The following is an 18480-nucleotide window of genomic DNA, read 5'->3' as shown; positions in this document are numbered from 1 at the left end:
CTATGTTGAATAGGAGTGGTGAGAGAGGGCATCCCTTTCTTGTGCCAGTTTTCACAGGGAATGCTTCCAGTTTTTGTCCATTCAGTATGATATTGGCTGTGGGTTTGTCATAGATAGCGCTTATTATTTTGATATACTTCCCATCAGTACCTAATTTGAGAGTTTTTAGCATGAAGGGTTGTTGAATTTTGTCAAAGGCCTTTTCCGCATCTATTGAGATAATCATGTGGTTTTTCTCTTTGGTTCTGTTTGTATGCTGGATTACGTTTATTGATTTTCGTATGTTGAACCAGCCTTGCATCCCAGGGATGAAGCCCACTTGATCATGGTGGATAAGCTTTTTGATGTGTTGCTGGATTCGGTTTGCCAGTATTTTATTGAGGATTTTTGCTTCAATGTTCATCAAGGATATTGGTCTAAAATTCTCTTTTTTTGTTGTGTCTCTGCCAGGCTTTGGTATCAGGATGATGCTGGCCTCATAAAATGAGTTACGGAGGATTCCCTCTTTTTCTATTGATTGGAATAGTTTCAGAAGGAATGGTACCAGCTCCTCCTAAAATGTGGCACATATACACCATGGAATACTATGCAGCCATAAAAAATGATGAGTTCATGTCCTTTGTAGGGACATGGATGAAGCTGGAAATCATCATTCTCAGCAAACTATCGCAAGGACAAAAAAACCAAACACTGCATGTTCTCACTCATAGGTGGGAATTGAACAATGAGAACACATGGACACAGGAAGGGGAACATCACACACCAGGGACTGTTGTGGGGTGGGGGGAAGGGGAAGGGATAGCATTAGGAGATATACCTAATGCTAAATGACCAGTTAATGGGTGCAGCACACCAACATGGCACATGTATACATATGTAACAAACCTGCACGTTGTGCACATGTACCCTAAAACTTAAAGGATAATAATAAAAAAGAATTCTTACTTTAAAAAAAGAAAAAAAAAAAAAAAGGGTTCAGGCCGCTCTGGGAGGCCCAGCACCACCCAGCACAGGTCAGTACAGTATCCCGCCTCGCGCCCGACTCCACCTGGCGAGCAGGGAGGAGCCAGGCTCACGCGAGGCGTGGCATCTCGCCCCTCGCTGCATTGTGCTTCCGGCCTCATCTTTCTGCATCCGGGGTATGAGAACCCACAACCAGGCTGACCGGATCCGGAAGTGGATTGCGAGCCAGGAGGAGGAAGCCGGCGGTGGCCCCGTCAGCAGCCGGCTGCTGAGAGGCCGGTAGGCGGCGGCGGTCCCGAGGGGCGGCGGCCGCGCTGCTCCCTGAGAACGGGTCCCACGGCTGGGCAGGCGGGCGGCCTGAGGGCGCGGAGCCATGAAGCTGTACAGCCTCAGCGTCCTCTACAAAGGCGAGGCCAAGGTGGTGCTGCTCAAAGCCGCGTACGATGTGTCTTCCTTCAGCTTTTTCCAGAGATCCAGGTGAGCGGCAAAGGCTGGTGGGCCGTGGCGGTAGGGCGGAGAGGACTGGGGTGGGGGTCCGAGTCGGAGTGGGCCTGGGGTCTGGGGAGGCATCAGGGAAGGGTCGAGGAGGCAGGAGGGTAGGGGCAGGGCGGGGTGGCCGAGTGCCCGGGGTCTGAGAAGGCTGGAGTCCGAGTCAGGGGCGGGGCGGGGCGGGGAGGGGAGGGCCCGGGGTCTGCTGTCCGGGCTTGGTCTCCTGTAATGGAATGTGGCCGTGGACTGTAACTTTGAGGAACCAACATTCGCCCTTAAAGAGCTTATACCATTCTAGAATATAGTTCTCTACTCAGTGCTTTTCAAATTTCTGTGGTGTAAAAATTTTAAGGGGACTGTGAAGTAGTGCAGATTTCCAAGCTTCATGCCAAGATGTTCTGAATTAGTAGATTGAGGCCTCGGTATTTATATTTTAGACCAACACCTCCCACCCAGTGATTCTGACTCTGGGAGCTTGGGTGCCGCATCTTGAGAGCCATATTTTGATTTTCTTGCGGGGCTTCCCAACAATTCTGTATGAGAGATATTAATACACTTTTTTTGGTTTGTTTTTAATGGGTGAAGTCACTGAGGTACCAACAGGTTATATCACAACCAGCTAGAACTGAAAGCCAGGTTTAACACTTTTTAATTGGACACTAGTGGTACAAAAGGATTCCACACGGAAGATGCAAATGAAGCATGGGATCTGTAGGGCTTACGGGCTTTTACTTGTTTCTGGGGCGCTTTAATTGCTGGAACGTGTTAGAAGTAACAGATACTTCCAGACCATTCGTGGGAGGGATTGGGGTGACTCAGGCCCGAAAGAAGAAGGACCCTACATGGTCGGTATCTATGGTCATCTTGTCTCAAAATCTGATAGAATCTGCCATTTGGATTCTGTTTTCCCTGCTTCAGTGCAGCTGGTTCTTGATGAGAGTTATTTGCCGAGGACTTGCTGGATGTAAAAAAAAAAAAAAAAAAAAGTTATTTTGTTGAAACTTTCTGCTCCTTTGAGTTCTTTTAAAAAATACTTTTAATTGTGGTAAAATGGCACACAAAATTTATCTTCACTATCTTTAAGTGTGTAGTGAGTTCATTGAAACGAAATAGATTGATAGTGTTGTGCAGCCACCCACTGTCAATCATCTCCAGAACTCCTTTTTATCAAATTCGTGTCTATTAAACACATTCCTTTCTCCCCCAGCCCATGGCAACCGCCATTCTAATTTGTCTCTGCGATTTTGACTTTTCTGGTGACCTTAGATAGATGGAATCATATAGTTTTTGTGTGTCTGACTTATTTCATGTAGCATAATGTCCTCAAGGCTTATGCATCTTGTTGCATATATCAGAATTTCTTTCCTTTTTAAGGCTGAATAATCCATTGTATTATTCACCACATTTTGCTTATCTGTTCATCTGCCAGTGGACACCTGGGTTGCTTCCACATTTCAGCCATTGTGAATGATACTACTATGAACATCGATGTACAAATCTCTCTTCAAGACCCTGCTCGCATTTTTTTGGTATTTACCCAGAAGCGGAATTGCTGCATTATCTTTTAGCTCCTTCTTGGGGTTCTTGGTCTTTGCAGTCTTTACCATGGCCTACATTCACTGCTCTGTGTTGTTGCTTTTCTCAGATGGAACTTTTGGTGCCAACTTGGCTCTGATTCTTTTCCTTTTTCCTTCCCATTAGTACTTAAGATTCTCAGAAATTTCACTTGTAGGACTTATACCTCACCTGCTTGGGATACCCACACTAGTTTCCAATGACTAACAGCTACAACACTAAAGGGACATCTCTACTAATATGTCTTAAAACCACACATGTACCAGCTGATTTATTTATTTATTTTATTTTAGATGGAGTCTTGCTCTGTCACCCAGGCTGGAGTGCAGTGGCACAATGTCAGCTCACTGCAACCTCCGCCTCCTGGGTTCAAGCGATTCTCCTGCCTCAGCCTCCCAAGTAGCTGGGATTACAGGTGCGCACCACCATGCCCGGCTAATTTTTGTATTTTTAGTAGAGATGGGGTTTTACCATGTTAGCCAGGCTGGTCTCGAACTGAGCTCAAGTGATCTGCCTGCCTTGGCCTCCCAAAGTGTTAGGATTACAGGCTTGAGCCACCACATCCGGCCTGAGCTTGTTTCTTATAAGACCTCTTTACTTACGTCCTTTGTGCCCTATAATTACCAGATCCCAAACTTGAAAAAGTAGTCTCCCAGCTTTTTTGGCCTTTGTATACATGCTGTCACAATGCAGTTCTTCCTTTGTCTCTTTATAGCTGTATCTCAAATGCTGTCTCTAGGTTTACTGCAAAGCCATCCTTGTTTGAGGTCTTCTTTTCTGAGGGGTTATTTTGATCACTTCAGTCCCTCAAGATATTAACAAGTAATACTGTGTGTGCAGGCATTGTTCTAAGTGCTTTACACGTATTACCTTGTTTAACTGTTGCACAAATCTTGATTTTTTTGTTGTGGAGGCACAGCACACAGGCCCAGAGTCAGGCCTTCAGTTACCTATATGGCTCTGCTAGAGCCTGCTGCAGACTCCCATTTGAGCACCCTGCTCTGATGGCCCTGGTTGCCCTTTATATCACATTCCCAGTTGGAGGCTCCTTGTCAGCACCTCTTCCTCTGGCTGTACCATCTCCTGTGACTGTTCTGTTCTGGATGGATCTCTCTGTTGAGCCCATGATGGACCTTCTCCCTTTTACCCTTTGTATGAGCCATTTCCCACTTCTTTGTCTTGGATGAGCAGTTTTCCTTTTATTCCATCCAGAGTGTCTTGCGCTCGTTCTGTGGATGAGCCCCAGCAGACCTGAGCCAGCACTCACTATGGGTGTATGTGGCATTGCAAGGGTCTCTCATGTGGACACAGCCATAAATGGTTGTGCATTTCTGCCTGACAGTTTTTGCACACTATTTTTCTAGTGCAGTTCTTATAAATGTCCTGCTTCTTGGAAGTTATTGGTACCTTGAGAGCAGGACCTGCCTCTTGTGTTTCCATTGCATTCCAAATTATACACTCACCAAAATGTAAAATTGACCGTATCCTGTGGGAAAACCCCCAGAAAATTCACCTGTTTTGGTGAGCTAGGTAGCAAACAGATGGAGCTTTCATGGTGATGATGATTCATAATTATCAGTATTTGTGCTCATTTATAGAGTGTTTGTTACTAGGGATGGGAGGGAAAGGAATGAAACCAAGAAGCAATGTCTACTTAATGTATAAGCCCAGAGGTCACTTTCCACTGTGTTGGGGACAAGGTGATAAGAAGTAGGCAATAAATACATTTTGTGTTTCTTAGCGTTCAGGAATTCATGACCTTCACGAGTCAACTGATTGTGGAGCGCTCATCGAAAGGCACTAGAGCTTCTGTCAAAGAACAAGGTAAGAAGACCCTCCAACTTCTGTGCGTGTGCTGGCCTGGCTGCCATGCCTCACCTCACATAGCACCCAGCTCTCTCCTTTCTAATGGGACCCTACTCCTCCTCTAGCTTGTTCTCTCTTTCCCACCTCTTCCTTTTCCTATTTATGCAGAATTCTGTGCCCACTGTTGAAGTCTGAGCTTCCCAGATAAAATTGCCCTCAAACTTAGACTCATTTAAGATTAGGGTCCGACTCTTTTGGAGCAGTAAGCAGCCTTCATATCGTATTCTTCCCTATCCTCTCCAGAGTTGCAGACCCCTCAAAAAAGGATTTCCAGCTAGCACTGTTGAGGTACTATATGCATTCTGTGCATCGTAGATTTTTTGAGCAGGAATCTGAAAAAACTATTTTTTCTTTCTGATAATTCAGGTTTAGGCATTTATTTAGATGTGTATGTTATACAGACAGATCAGGAAAGAGTTACATGAGTTTCATCAGGTAGGGACAAAGATCATTTCACACTTACGCTAACCTCAAGTCACATGACATAGAGTTACTGAATTGATGATATAAATGTCAGTTATGATACAGGCAGGATTGACTATACACACTTTATGTGGGATCTCTGTGCTGTTAACATCATAGAAGTGAAATCGCATCACAAATATTTCAGTGTTCTTGCTCTGTTTTCCTTCAAACTGTACCTGCCCTTCCCACGTTTATTACTTAAAGACAATTCCCCCACTGACCAGGTTCTCAGTTTCTTTGGAGGGTATGCACTTTGACCCCATATTTGAATCTTAATTGGGGATGGTATACAAAATATGGAGAGCATTGGTGACAACCCCCTGTCCTCGTCCTCCTCCTCATTCTTGTTCTCATTTATCTCTGCTCTTTTCTGATTTCAGGGGCTCACCATCATTCCCTCCTCTTTTATTTGTTTTTCTGTTGTTTAGCATTGGAATCTTCTGGGTCAGATCCTTAAGGACAAGAAGGTTCTTATTTGTAAGCTGTAATCCTTACATTTCTCTTTCCTTGGGGATATGGTTAGCTGTATCAACTCTGAATCCTTTCAAAGTGATGAAAATGAACAATCCTGTGGATTGTGAATATTTTGCGGAAGACCTATACAACTGTACCTTTCAATCATATGAGGATTTTAGCACAGTGCTCTGGAGGCCTTAGCTGGCAGTGGCTAATCTTTTTCTAGACTAACCCCCCTACTCCCAGTCCCTCACCAGAGTGGAGCAAACCCAGCAGGTTGCTATAATATGGAAGACTGAGGCCCTGGGGGGTAATTTCCTGTCTTTTGGCTGCTCTGAAAGGATTTTTTAAGAAAGCAGAGGCCTCTTGGCTTGTCCAGGGTTCCCTAAGTTTGGGAGCAGCACAGAGCCCCAAGGGCTCCAAATCCCCAAGATATAGCTTGGCCTGACCCGAGCTTAAGGAATACACTTGGAAATGCTCCTGGGGCCATGTTGTCTAGGGTGTGTTTTCTGCACCACTGGCTGTTTCTTTAAGCCCTGGCTTTGCATACTGGGCCTCTGGGTATTTACTGGTCCTAAAGCAGGTGTTGGGCCAAGCTCCTGTGTGTGGCCCATTGGGCTGTGCTGCTAAGCCTCTCCACAAGACTTACCCAGAGCTACTGAGCTTCAGAGTGGCTTCATTTGGCCTAACATTGTGATGCTTTGATTTGGGGGGATTAAAAGAAGTCTGAAGCCCTCATGTCAGCATCCATGTGTCTGATCTCTTGTCTCCTTAGACTATCTGTGCCATGTCTATGTCCGGAATGATAGTCTTGCAGGTGTGGTCATTGCTGACAATGAATACCCATCCCGGGTGGCCTTTACCTTGCTGGAGAAGGTGAGTTTTTTATTTGCCTCTACTGGACTTGGATGATGAATGGGCACATTTATGGACTGGGACAGGTGGTGATGGCAGTGCCTGAGGCATAAGGGATGAAATGATGTGTCCAAAGTCAATACATTTTTCAGCCCCCTTCCTTGCAACCCAAGAGACAATTTGGCATCCCTGTATGGGTTTCCTCCCCGGTGCTGTCCCTCATGTGACCTGGGTCTAGGCCAGTGAGTCATAGCATCTCTTCTCTGGGATGGGACCCTCGGAGACAGCTGTGCCTTGTGTTCTCGCCCCCTGTGCTTCTGCTCAAGGAGTCTCCCTCTTGAATGCCTTCACTCTCCACATCGCCTCCTGCAGTTGCTACATCCCTCTACCTTGATGTCAGTCAGTTGCACCACAGAGCTTAGCACCTAAGCATTCGTTAATTTTTTGTGTGTACAGTGCTAATTACTAATATTAACTCTTTGAAGTCAGAGGTTTCTTCCTATACCCCAGAGCACCAAAATACCTCCAAACACATGGCATCTAGTGGTTTCTTAAATCCAGGGGACCTAATTCTCTTTTTTAAAAAATTTCTTTGGAAAATTAGAGGGCCAGTGCCCTTTTTTTCTGGAAATCTGTAGTTTAAAATTCAAATACCTTTATTACTCCCCAGGTGAGGTTCATCTCGGGCTGGGCATACTTTTGATTCTCAGAATATTTAGGATATGTTTTAATGATAAAAATTTGGAAAGAACTTTAGCCTAGATTTTCTCTGTTGCCATTATATGTCCCCCTCATTCCTCCTTCCTGGGCTGTGAAGGCCAAGGAACCTCATTCAGGGTGAGGTGCTCAGGGTTGAAGCCCTGTCATTGAGACCGCTGGTGAGTGCACAGTGGGAGGCTTGTTGAGACTCCTTTGTCTTGCAGGTACTAGATGAATTCTCCAAGCAAGTCGACAGGATAGATTGGCCAGTAGGATCCCCTGCTACAATCCATTACCCAGCCCTGGATGGTCACCTCAGTAGATACCAGGTAGGGTTAAAGAAAGCTTCAGCAGACACCACGTGGCCCAGAATCCATGTGAAACTGAAAAAGCCAACTGCCCTGATATTCTGGTCTAATTACTTCTGACAGCTTCTGATGCTGGTGTCCTCTCTCAAGCCTTCTGTTTGGAAAACAGAGAATCTACCTTCAGACCAGGGAACCCAAGCTCTAGGCAGGCTTTGGGTTTCTGTTACATGTTAAGCAGGTTGTGGGTTTGTTTTTTGTTTTTTGTTTTTTTTGAGATGGAGTCTCACTCTGTTTCCCAGGCTGGAGTGCAGTGGCACAATCTTGGCTCACTGCAGCCTGCACCTCCTGGGTTCAAGCGATTCTCCTGCCTCAGCCTCCTGAGTAGCTGGGATTACAGGCATGTGCCACCACACCTGGCTAATTTTTGTATTTTTAGTAGAGACATGGTTTCACCATGTTGGTCAGGCTGGTCTCGAACTCTTGATCTCCAGTGATCCACCCGCCTCGGCCTCCCAAAGTGCTGGGATTACAGGCGTGAGCCACTGTGCTCAGCCCAGGCTGTGGTTTTTAACCTGTGAAAGTCTGTCCAGCTTCCTCAGTTTTAGGTTTTGCTTACAGGTAGCACTCCAGTCCTGACTTTATTATTTTTCACTCTTTCCTAGAACCCACGAGAAGCTGATCCCATGACTAAAGTGCAGGCCGAACTAGACGAGACCAAAATCATTCTGGTAAGCAGGAAGATGGAGAGCAAGCCCAAGAACTGAGGCAGGGGTGCGATTTGCCACTGGCCAGGCATGCACAGATCCATCCTCGTTTTAATAGAATAGTAACCACGGCACTCTCCAGGAAGTGGGATTGCCCACCCCTTCCCCCACCCCGGGCATCAGACTGTCTCTCCTATACCCTTGTCTTGGTTAATGGCACCCATTGTTTCTAGGGGACCAAGCTGGGAACCAGTGGAACCCTCAAGTCTCCCTTCCTCATGGCCACTGCCTGTCTGAGCATTTACTGGGTTCCTAGGGTTTGGCTTCTGAAGACCTGGATTCCCACCCTGGTGCCTTTGTTAGGGTTTCAGGTGCCTCCACACCCCACAGGTGCCTCCCCTTGCAGTGTTTGCATTGAAGGTGAACAGATTGAAGCGCAGTGCACTGACCACAGGGCAGCTTCTGGTATATGGGCCCAGGGTTGTCACACAGGCCCCTTTGAAAAGCGCCATTTTGAGCTGAAATCTCCTGATTTGTAACTGCTGCTTCAACTCCTTTTTTTTTTTTTAATTTTTGCATACAAGTGGAATGTAAGCAGCCATCTGTTTTTCTCAGGTTTGTCTCTTACAGCCTTTGCCTCTAAGTGGTCCCCTTGCTTCCTGCTCACCTCCAGTCTGTCCACCAGAGAGTAGTCATTGATCTGCACAACTTAGAACCCTTCAGCAGCTCTCAGATCCGCCCCAGGATAAAGTGCAAACTAACTCACAGTCTCCTGACTGGGCCCTGTTCTTATACCCTTTCCTGCCCAGCTCACACACAGGCTCCTGAAGGTTGGGCCTTTCTGATCAGATGTCACAGTTTTGTCACTGCTTGTTTACATGTCTCCCTGACCAGCGTATGAGCACTGGGACATCTTTCCATCCTGGTCATGATACAGTGCCTAGTTTATACCATGCTCAGCAGTTGATACATACCTGGAGTGGATTGAAGCCCACATACAAAGCTTTACCATTTACACAGGCATAGCTTTAGTGTGTACATCAGCGTCTCCTGGGGTTGGAGTTGTTGGCCTGCGATGGAGCCTGGGAACCTGCATTTTATAAAAAGCATCCCAGGGGCTTCAAACGCAGGTGTGCTGACTGCACTCCAAATAACGTGGCTTTGGAATGAACGATAGCTGTGAAAGTCTCATGGTATCTGTGTCTTTTGAAACCTTGTGAGCTTTCTTACCACCTAGGTGGCATTTCTCCATTTTCTCCTCAAGCCGTCTCTTCTTTCTGTTGCTCAAGTCCTAGTCAGAGTACCATGACACCTGGGACACCCGCTGTTTCTCCTCTCCCCATGGTGGGGAGTGGATGAGTCCTATTCACCCAGCCTCATCTAGCTGCAGTTGTAAAATCTAGATGATTGGCGTGCATATCTGAATCAATTAACTTTTTGTGTTAAAAATTTGAGTCGCCCAGCTGTGTGTAGGGATGAAGGATGTTCTTGCTGGCTCCTTGTTCTATGGCACTTCATGTGTGCATCCAGCTGCTGCAGCAGTGGTCATCTGGGGAGAGAAGTGAGCTGCTGCTTCCTGAGGGCCCTGGCAGCAGAGCTGCTGGCTCTTGTGAGAAGGGGTCCATCTCTAGACCCCTTCCCGTGGGGTCAGTGTTTTCATTTCCTAAGTCAGAGTTTGTAGTGATGACATTTAGGACATAGCCCATTTAGAAGGCAGGACATGTTCTGTCATAGTGCTGTCTGGTATATATTTGGGGCATGTATGTAACTTAGAATTTTCTAGGAGCCATATTTTAAAATGATAAAAGGAAAATAGGTAGAATTTAATTTAATTATATATTTTACTTAACCCAATATATCCAAATACAATTTTTCCAACATGTAATTGGTATAAAACTTATTTTTTTTTCAGTATAAAACTTACTAATGAAGCATGTGTGAGTTTGCATCTGAAATCTGGTGTGTCTGTACTCAGAGCACTGCTCAGTTTGGACTTGCCTCACATCAAGTGCTCAGTAGCCATTTCCCACCGCCTTTGTTTCCTGTGGCTGCTGTCAACAGAAACCCTAAAATATTTGCTTTTAACAAATAGCCCTGTGGGCCTCGCTGGTGTCTTTTGGGGCTCTGAGGGTCTGTCCCAGGCCTTTCTCCAGCATCTGATGGCTGCTGGCCGTCCTTGGCGTTCCTTGGATTAGAGGTGCATCACTCCAGGCTCTGCCTCTGCCGTCACGTGACCTTCTCTGTGTGTGTTTCTGTTTCTTACCAGGACATCAGTCATGGAATCAGATGCCACCCTAATCCAGTATTACCTCTTCCTAACTAGTTACATCTGCCAAGACCCTATTTCTAAATAAGGTCACATTCAGAGATTCTGGGGATGTTAATTTCTGGGGCGTGGCTGGGGTTGAGGGGTGCGGTGCGGGTCACTATCCAACCCAGTACAATCATATAGTGCCCAGCTACTCTTTTTTCCAAAGCTCCGTGCACACGCGCATGTGCGTGCACACACACACACAAATGTATATATAAATGTGTGTGTATGTATATATATGAGTTTTCCTGGAGTGCTGGTTATCTAAGCCTGTGCTGGGGACAGGTTTTTGGGAAGTCTGCTACATCCCAGTTAGATCTTCTAGATTTCACGGGAATGTCACCAGGTTCTGTTCCATCCACTTGGACAGTAACTATTCTTGGACCGAGTCTTGACACCTAGAGGTGGAGTTTATGTGTGTTGGAGAGGAACCCAGGTAAGGCGCTTTCCCCCATGACTGAGATATGAGGGGCTCGTGTCAGGGTACGTACTGAACAGAGCTGGATTCTCTTTTCTCTTTTGTCCAGCACAACACCATGGAGTCTCTGTTAGAGCGAGGTGAGAAGCTAGATGACTTGGTGTCCAAATCCGAGGTGCTGGGAACGCAGTCTAAAGCCTTCTATAAAACTGTGAGTACCCAGCACCTGCTGCCTTCTGGGTGTTCTCTCTAGAGAGCAGTTGCAGCTTGCTGCTTCTGGCACTCTCCACTATGAACAGGTCTTTCTTAGACTATTGAATCATGGTGGATGATTCCTTGTGCAGCAAGAGCCTAAGGTGAGCGCCTCAGGCCCAGGTGGTTGGAGGCAGTTCACTTGGGCGCCGTTGGAGTCGATGCAGGCCGAGGCCTTGCTCCACTCATGCCTCTGCTCTGCCCTCTGCTGCTCTGGCTGATTTCTGAACTCCTACCCCCAGTCCAGGAAGGCTGGTTCAAGTTCTGATCACCAGAGATTTACTGTTGAATCTTATTCCTCTTTCTGCTGAGTAGACATAAGTCTTTAAGATGCAAGCAATTCAGCCTTCCTGAAGAGGTTCTTAAGCTTTTAATTTCCCTTTGACAGAAAATATTTAATTGACAAGGATGGGTGCTGCTGACTGCCGCTTTCTCTCAGGTCAGTGCTCATGTCTTCCTATGTGGAGATGGCACTGTTAGCCCATGGTTGGACAGTCATAGGGACAAATTTACTTGGTCTGTCCACACACATTTGGTTTCATGTGCACATTGGAGGGAGATGGCTAGGTGGGATTAGGAAGACAGTCTGTGACCAGAAAGCAAGAGAGAAGGTGGCAACAGTGGTCCCCACAAACCACATCCCAAGTGGGAACCACATCTGTTGTCCTCAGGACCATCTTCTAGGAAGAAACACCACCGTGGTGGTCAGATAGCATTGTTTGAAGACAAGAGTGGGGCAAAGTTAAGATATTCTGCCAATCCCATTTGTATTATTATTGGTCCTTTGTTTGTACCTGGCCTAACTGTAGGAATTTTACTCACTTTTTGATAGCATTAATGGGGTGTGAGAAAAGAAAGGAAAAAGGATCCCAGACTAGTTTTGGAAGCCGGGGCCCGCCTTGTGCTTGGTGATGGGAATTGCTTGTGGACAGCTTCCCTCAAGGCCTCCACCCCCACCCTGTTCTAGTGCTAGTTTCTCTGGCTGGCTGTGTCCTGTGGAGCTCCCTCTGCCACGCCTGCCAGGACTGGGGCTTCCCTGACTTCGTCAGTCCTCCTGCTCAGCTCCTCTTTGCTTTTTTCCAAGGCCCGGAAACAAAACTCATGCTGTGCCATCATGTGATGCAGCCTGCCAGAGGCCCAATGCTGGAACGGCACCATCATTCACATCAGAACTGCAGCCCCTGGAAAAGAAGAGACAGCCATAGACGAGGAGCCAGAGTGGGGGCAGACTGGCCATTTTTATTTTGAAGTTCCTGGGAGAAACGGATGGTGGAAGGGTGGTGAATGTTGAAATTCATATGTGTGGTAGTGATTCTTGGAAAGAATTTGAGGTCCCCAAAGGTGTATTTTTGGGCAAATGAAACCATAAACTCCGACTGGCTTCTGTAGATGCCAAAGGGCTCTTTTTCAGCTAACCCTGGGAAGGCTCTGTAGGAGGGAGGTCGGAGCCAGCTGTTTCTCGATCTTTGGTATATCTTTGGATTTTATTTGTACATTAATGATATTAACACTCCAGTGGGGGGTGGGGAGTCCCTGATGCTAGGGCTGGGGTGGGTGGAGTTTGAAGACTCTTGGGAAAGCCTCTCCTGGGGCCACTGTTGGGGGTAGGAGTGAGCCCACCACAGTGGCCACAGGCAGGCCCCCACTTCAGGCCCAAGGCCTGGGGCGGGGGGAACAGTCACTGGGTCTCAGATTCTGAGCCTGTTGTTTAGCTACCTTTCTGCTAGGATTGGCTTCCCACAGAGGGCAGGGCCCATCCTAAGCAGCTTCCAAGTCCCACAAAGGTGGCTTGTGGGAGGATTTGGAAGGAGCTGCATTGTGGGCAGGGAGTGTGTGGATTGAGGTCGTACCAGCAAGTAGACTAGGAACTGAGCCCAGGAAAGGGGGATGTTTTCCTGGTGTTTGGGTGGTCAGCTGGGAGTGTCTATTGTCAGGGGAAGATCAAACACAGGTGCACTCAGCTGCCCAGGGCCTCTGGGACACTTGCCTTGACTTGCAACTTGCCTTGAACATCACGATCAAAGCAGCAGGTGCTGTGGTCTCTCAAAACTGATTTTTATTTGCCTCTCTGGCTGCGAGACTGCCTTGAACCGCCTGAGGCCTATGCATCTGAACAAGTGGGTCTCTCCCATGAGCACCAGGAGTGGATGCCAGCCGGCCCCGAGGATTCTCAACACCCTACCTATGGTCTGGCCAGCATAGGCTTGCTAGTTCCTTCTTGGTCAGAGGCAGCTGCATGGGGGAGGGAGGCCAAGGGTTTGGTCTAAGCTGTGCCCTGCCACCTGGCAGGAGGCCCACTCACAGCCCAAGTCATGGAAACAGGCTGGAGCAGCCCAGGAGATGGGCCCAAGATGTTCTGGGTCCCTTCGGTCCTAGTGTTATGTTCCAGTCTGCTCACCTGTGCTCAGGATGCATCCCTGGGATCCAGCACCCATGGAAGCTCCTGCTGGGATGGTGTCATCTATGAGTTTTGAACCAGTGTGGTATGGTCCTTGGGAGCTCTGCTCTGAGCTTGCCACACTGCTGAGAGCGCCCACTGTCCTGACCAGAGTCTCAGTGGTCCTGACCCCCAATGTGGGCAGGGGCTGGGCAGGAGGGTGGGGTCTGCCATGGGTTCAGAGGACCCCACCTCCTGGCTGGTTTACCTGCTGCTGCCCATTTCCTCTGGGTACTGCTGGCCAGAGGACTTTAGCCTACCCCTGAAGAGCCTGTCCATGTCATTTTCCTACTGCCATAGACACCCTAAGCCCAGGGCCCCTCGAGGCCCAGACTCAGCCTGCCCACAGGTGCCGGAGACGGAGTGGAGTGGGCCTGGATCCGAGGGATGCTACCTCTCCCTTTCCCACTTGACCCTGGGGAGAGATGGGGGCGGGGAAAATGGAGGTATGAATTTGGGGTAAGAGGAAGTGAGATCTCCGCTTGCAGGTCAGCCCCTGCCTTGCAGGGTGGGCTGGCTTGACTCAGGCCCTGTGAGACAGAGGGCCCAGCCCGGCCCCGCCCACAGATCCCCTGCTCCTGTTGTGTTCTGTTGTAAATCATTTGGTAAGACTGTATTTTAGTAACTGCTGCCTAACTTCCCTGTGTTCTATTTGAGAGGCGCCTGTCTGGATAAAGTTGTCTTGAAATTTCACAGTGGTCCTGTGCTTTGTGCTTCAGGGGAACCGTTTCTTCACCAAGCCCTGCCCCTGGGGAGAGAGTGGCCTCCTGCTGTGTGCCTGCATGCCTGCCGCATGCAAGGGTCCAAGTTATCCTGACCAGCTCCTGTCCAGGAGAGGTAGCTGCAGGCCTGACTCCTTCACCTCCTTTCTATAGACCTTGCTAGCAGGAACTGTATTTTCTTTTTTGCTGTTAACCAGGTGAGGGAGCCCTGGAGTAGAAGAAGCCCTGTCATTGCTGAATCCTGTTACCTGGTCTTAGCTGCAGCCAGGAGACCCACCCTAGGAAAGCTGTCTCATAGCTGCAGAGCCGTGGGACAGGAGGCCCCATCCCCATCCTGATCCCGCTGTAGGCTTCCCGTCCTTCACCGCTGACCCCAGGGTCAATCTGAGACCACCTGGCATCCCACCAAGCACAGGTGGCAACTTTTCAGGAGCAGAGGGGGCTCCACAGGGTACCTGGAAGCTTCCTGCTTCCTGGAGGAGCCAAAGCTGACCCCTGCTTTGGTTGGGAGGTGAACCAGGAGGAAGTCAAATTCAAGTCTCACATCTCGTTTTGAGTTCAGGGAACCCTCTGAAGCCTCTGCAGCCTCCCAGGGAGGCGGGCCCAAGGCTGCTTTCAGCCTGTACTTGTGATCCTGGAAGGCAGAGACCTCTCTGACTGGCCAAGCAAGCAGCCTTGGGTAGTGCTCAGCTTTTCCTGTTCTGAGGACCTGCCAGACCTGGGGTGGCATGGGATGGGGTAACCCTTGGGGTCATGTGGCCCAGGGAGCTTTGTTCAGAGGGTGCTATTTAAAAGTGATGAATGGGCCGGGTGCGGTGGCTCACGCCTCTAATCCCAGCACTCTGGGAGGCCGAGGTAGGCAGATCATTTGAGGTTGGGAGTTCGAGACCAGCCTGACCAACATGGTGAAACCCCGTCTACTAAAATACAAAAGTTAGCTGGGCATGGTGGCGGGCACCTGTAATCTCAGCTACTCGGGAGACTGAGGCAGGAGAATCACTTGAACCCAGGAGGGAGAGGTTGCAGTGAGCCAAGATCGCGCCACTGCACTCCAGCCTGGGCAACAGAGTGAGGCTGCCTCTCAAAAATATATAAAAATAAAAGTGATGAATGAAATGCCCATCGGTGGTGTCCTTTTTGCCTGTAGTGCCTGGCCCAGTACAGGGTGGCTTAGCCCTGTGTGCTGTGCCCTAAAACCTCATCAGAGTTGCTGCCCCCATGGCATCTGCAGAAGGGCCTCAAGAATAATGTATGTGAGGGTGCACGATCCGCAGTGCCTGCAGCCTTCCTGGGGGAGGCCTGGCCTGGAAAGCCTCCTCCGATTACAGCTGATAGGCAAGTGGAGCCCTAGATACCATGCTGGGGACAGACACTGCAGCACTCGTGGGCACTGGCCTAGATTCTTTGCACCTGGCTCTTGGGACCTGCCACCTGCCCACCCACACACCTGAGAGCACCTGTCCAGGTGCAGACCATGGGGAGCAAGAAGCTGACATCCAGGGCCACTCTGCTGTGTGAAGGTGCTCAGGGTGGAGGAGGAGACTGAGGGCTTTAGTCAGTTCTGGGGGATCCTTCAGGCTCCCTGCCCATAGTGGATAGGACCGAGAGTGTGTAGGGGCACTCGTCAGAAGTTACTTGGACCCAAAATGCAGGTGTGTTTAGTGTCTGGGACTGTTTTGAAGCCCATCCTTCTGTTTCAGGAAAGTGCCGTGGCACTGCCTGGGACATAGGCGTGGAGGGGAGCCAAGGGCAAGGCCACACTCTGAGCAGGTTGCCATGGAGACACGAGGGTGCATCAGGGGGCCCAGCAGGGGCCATGAGGGTGCATCGGGGAGGAAGGAAGGAAGGCATTGAGGCTGAGAAGGGCCAGCATAGCACAGGCAGGTGCAGTTGCTTTCCCGGGCTGGGCCTGAGCGTGTGCCCCATGGGGCCAGACAGCATAGGTGGTGGGTGGAGCCTGAGGACAGGAGAAACTTGGCAGGGGGTTACTCCTTACTCCAACCTAAAGGTTTGCTCTTAGCTTGGGCTGGAGATGCAGAGGCAAGGCCTCAGGGGTGTCTGTCTCCTTCACACCCAGGACGAAGTCCCCAAGCCTGGCCTGGCCCACAGGCCTGTAGCACCTGGCCAGTCTGGCCTGGTATCTGGCTTCCCTGTCTCCATTCCAGCTCTCTGTCCTGGATTCTGGGCTGGTTGTGTGGCCTCTGCTGGAGCCTCCTGGCCCCCATGGTGGCTGCCTACTGTATCACCTTGCGCCTCGCCTATGTCTGGTACCGAGGCTGATGTCCACACAGGCCTGCGTGCCGTCTGTCTGTATAATCCACTGGGGAGGAGCCCGGCTCTGTGGTCACTGTGTGTCCTCAGCACCCAGAATAGCCAATACATGTAGCAGGGGCGAAAGGAGACAGCAGGACAGCCAGAGGTCTTGGTCCTGGGGCTCCTTCCTGCCCAGAGGCTGCCCTGGCCACATCTTTAGCGGCCACTGGGGGTGAATGGCGAGGTCAGGGGTGTTGGGGCCTGGGATCCAGTTTCAGTTCCAGCATCCAGGGTGGACAGTGCTGGGCCCAGAAGACTTCAGAGGACCAGAGGAAGAGGTGGGGACAGCTGGTGGAGCTATGATCTATGACTAGTGCCCTACCTGGGGTGAGCCGTTCACCCTAGAGGGGCTCAGGACTGTCAGGGCCAGCTCAGGGCTCCCATAGCACTACCTTTTGTTGGAGGAGGGGCCCAAGTAGGGTCTTGGCCAGGGACCGGGCTTGAGTCTGTATTTTGGCGCAGGAGGTCGGCAGGATTCCAGCTAAAGCACCCAGCTGCACTTGAAGCAGTTTGTCCTGTTTTTCTTTTATTTGCAGTTTCCCGAGACAGAACAAAATAAGAATAATTTTTGTACACTTACAAGGCTCAGAAAGAAAAGACAATGAAACTCAGCAAAAAGAGAGGAGGGGAGGCCAGCCAGCACCGTGGGCAGCCGACCCCTTGCAGCGCTGGCCAGCGGCCGCCGCCACCACACCGCGGACACCTAGCTAGCAGAGCGGTGTGGCTTGCTCTTTAGGGGTCATGCAAAAGAATTATCCCCCAGAAAAAAAATCCCCAAATTATCCCAGACAGGCAGCTCCGTGGAGGTGACAAGGTGAGAGGGAGAGGAGGGGAGGAGGCCCCAGGACGCCAGGGTGGCCGGCCGCTGGGCCACGCGCTGTCCGTGGTGAGCCCTGCCGCTGTCCCATGGCCCAGGGAGCCACTGGTGCGGAGCCCGGCAGATGTTTACCCTGTGTTCATGGATGGGGACAGCTGTCCTGGGCACAGCGTGGACGGAAGATGGTGTCCACTCTGAGTGTTCATCGGTGGACAGTCCCCTTGGAGTTTAGGATCCTGTGTCCTGTTCCCCATTCTGTGCCCCTCCCTTGGCTTGATTTGTAGGGAAGATAAAGAAAATCCTTGTTGAAAACAATGTGAATTGAAAGTGGGCAGGCACTGGGGCAGGAGCCCCGACCCTCTGCAGTCAGAGCTTCTGACCACCCCCACCCAACCTGGCTTCAGACCCGCCCTGCAGCCCCACCATGCTCGGGCTTGCCCTGTCCCCGAGCTCCCCCATGGTACACACGATCACAAGGGGCCGGGGACCCACCTCCTCGAACCCAGGCAGCCGACGCTCAGGAGCACAGGGCTGCACCCTGCCCTCCATCCACTGGTGTCCTGGGCCCTGTGCCCACCTGTTTCTGTCCCCAGCCCGCCTTATCTCCATAGCTGCATCCCTGGCCCACCTAGAAGGTGCCCTCACACGCACTGCAGCCCGCCAAGGCACTGGCACACCTGACACTGCACGGGCAGCACTGCCCTCACGCCTCCCACGTGCCCTCGGCTGGCTCCCACTGTAGCTTTTGCTCCCTTCTGCTCCTGGCCCAGATTCCAAAGGCACTCCCACTTCAGCAAACCCCTGCACCGACCCTCGTCTCAGCCCAGAAG

At 50.1% G+C, this 18480-nt stretch overlaps 2 protein-coding genes across 4 annotated transcripts in view; one reads left to right on the top strand and one right to left on the bottom strand.

Moving 5' to 3' along the window:
- Positions 1 to 1150: 1150 nt before the first annotated feature.
- On the top strand, positions 1151 to 14491 carry YKT6 (YKT6 v-SNARE homolog). Its single transcript, XM_054494748.2, has 7 exons — positions 1151 to 1440; positions 4769 to 4851; positions 6590 to 6690; positions 7593 to 7697; positions 8339 to 8404; positions 11219 to 11320; positions 12446 to 14491. Exons 1-7 carry the CDS (start codon positions 1337 to 1339, stop codon positions 12479 to 12481), a joined length of 597 nt encoding a protein of 198 aa, XP_054350723.1. The 5' UTR covers positions 1151 to 1336; the 3' UTR covers positions 12482 to 14491.
- A 2848-nt stretch (positions 14492 to 17339) lies between these two features.
- CAMK2B (calcium/calmodulin dependent protein kinase II beta) overlaps positions 17340 to 18480 on the bottom strand; it is a 110329-nt gene continuing 109188 nt past the window's right edge. For all 3 annotated transcript variants that reach the window (XM_054494739.2, XM_054494736.2, XM_054494744.2), the window contains one exon: positions 17340 to 17922. The gene's annotated coding sequence lies outside the window, so the exon portion shown is untranslated. The remainder of the gene's footprint in view (positions 17923 to 18480) is intronic.

Source organism: Pongo pygmaeus, chromosome 6, assembly GCF_028885625.2.
Source record: "Pongo pygmaeus isolate AG05252 chromosome 6, NHGRI_mPonPyg2-v2.0_pri, whole genome shotgun sequence".
Classification (NCBI taxonomy): domain Eukaryota; kingdom Metazoa; phylum Chordata; class Mammalia; order Primates; family Hominidae; genus Pongo; species Pongo pygmaeus.
The sequence above is the reverse complement of the archived record's forward strand: the minus strand, read 5'-3'. Positions and strand labels throughout refer to the sequence as shown.

Coding starts and splice junctions, on each gene's coding strand:
- YKT6 (XM_054494748.2), top strand. CDS start 1,337: ATGAAGCTGTACAGCCTCAGCGTCCTCTACAAAGGCGAGGCCAAGGTG. Junction 8,405..11,218: donor ACGAGACCAAAATCATTCTG/GTAAGCAGGAAG, acceptor TCTTTTGTCCAG/CACAACACCATGGAGTCTCT. Junction 11,321..12,445: donor CTAAAGCCTTCTATAAAACT/GTGAGTACCCAG, acceptor CTTTTTTCCAAG/GCCCGGAAACAAAACTCATG.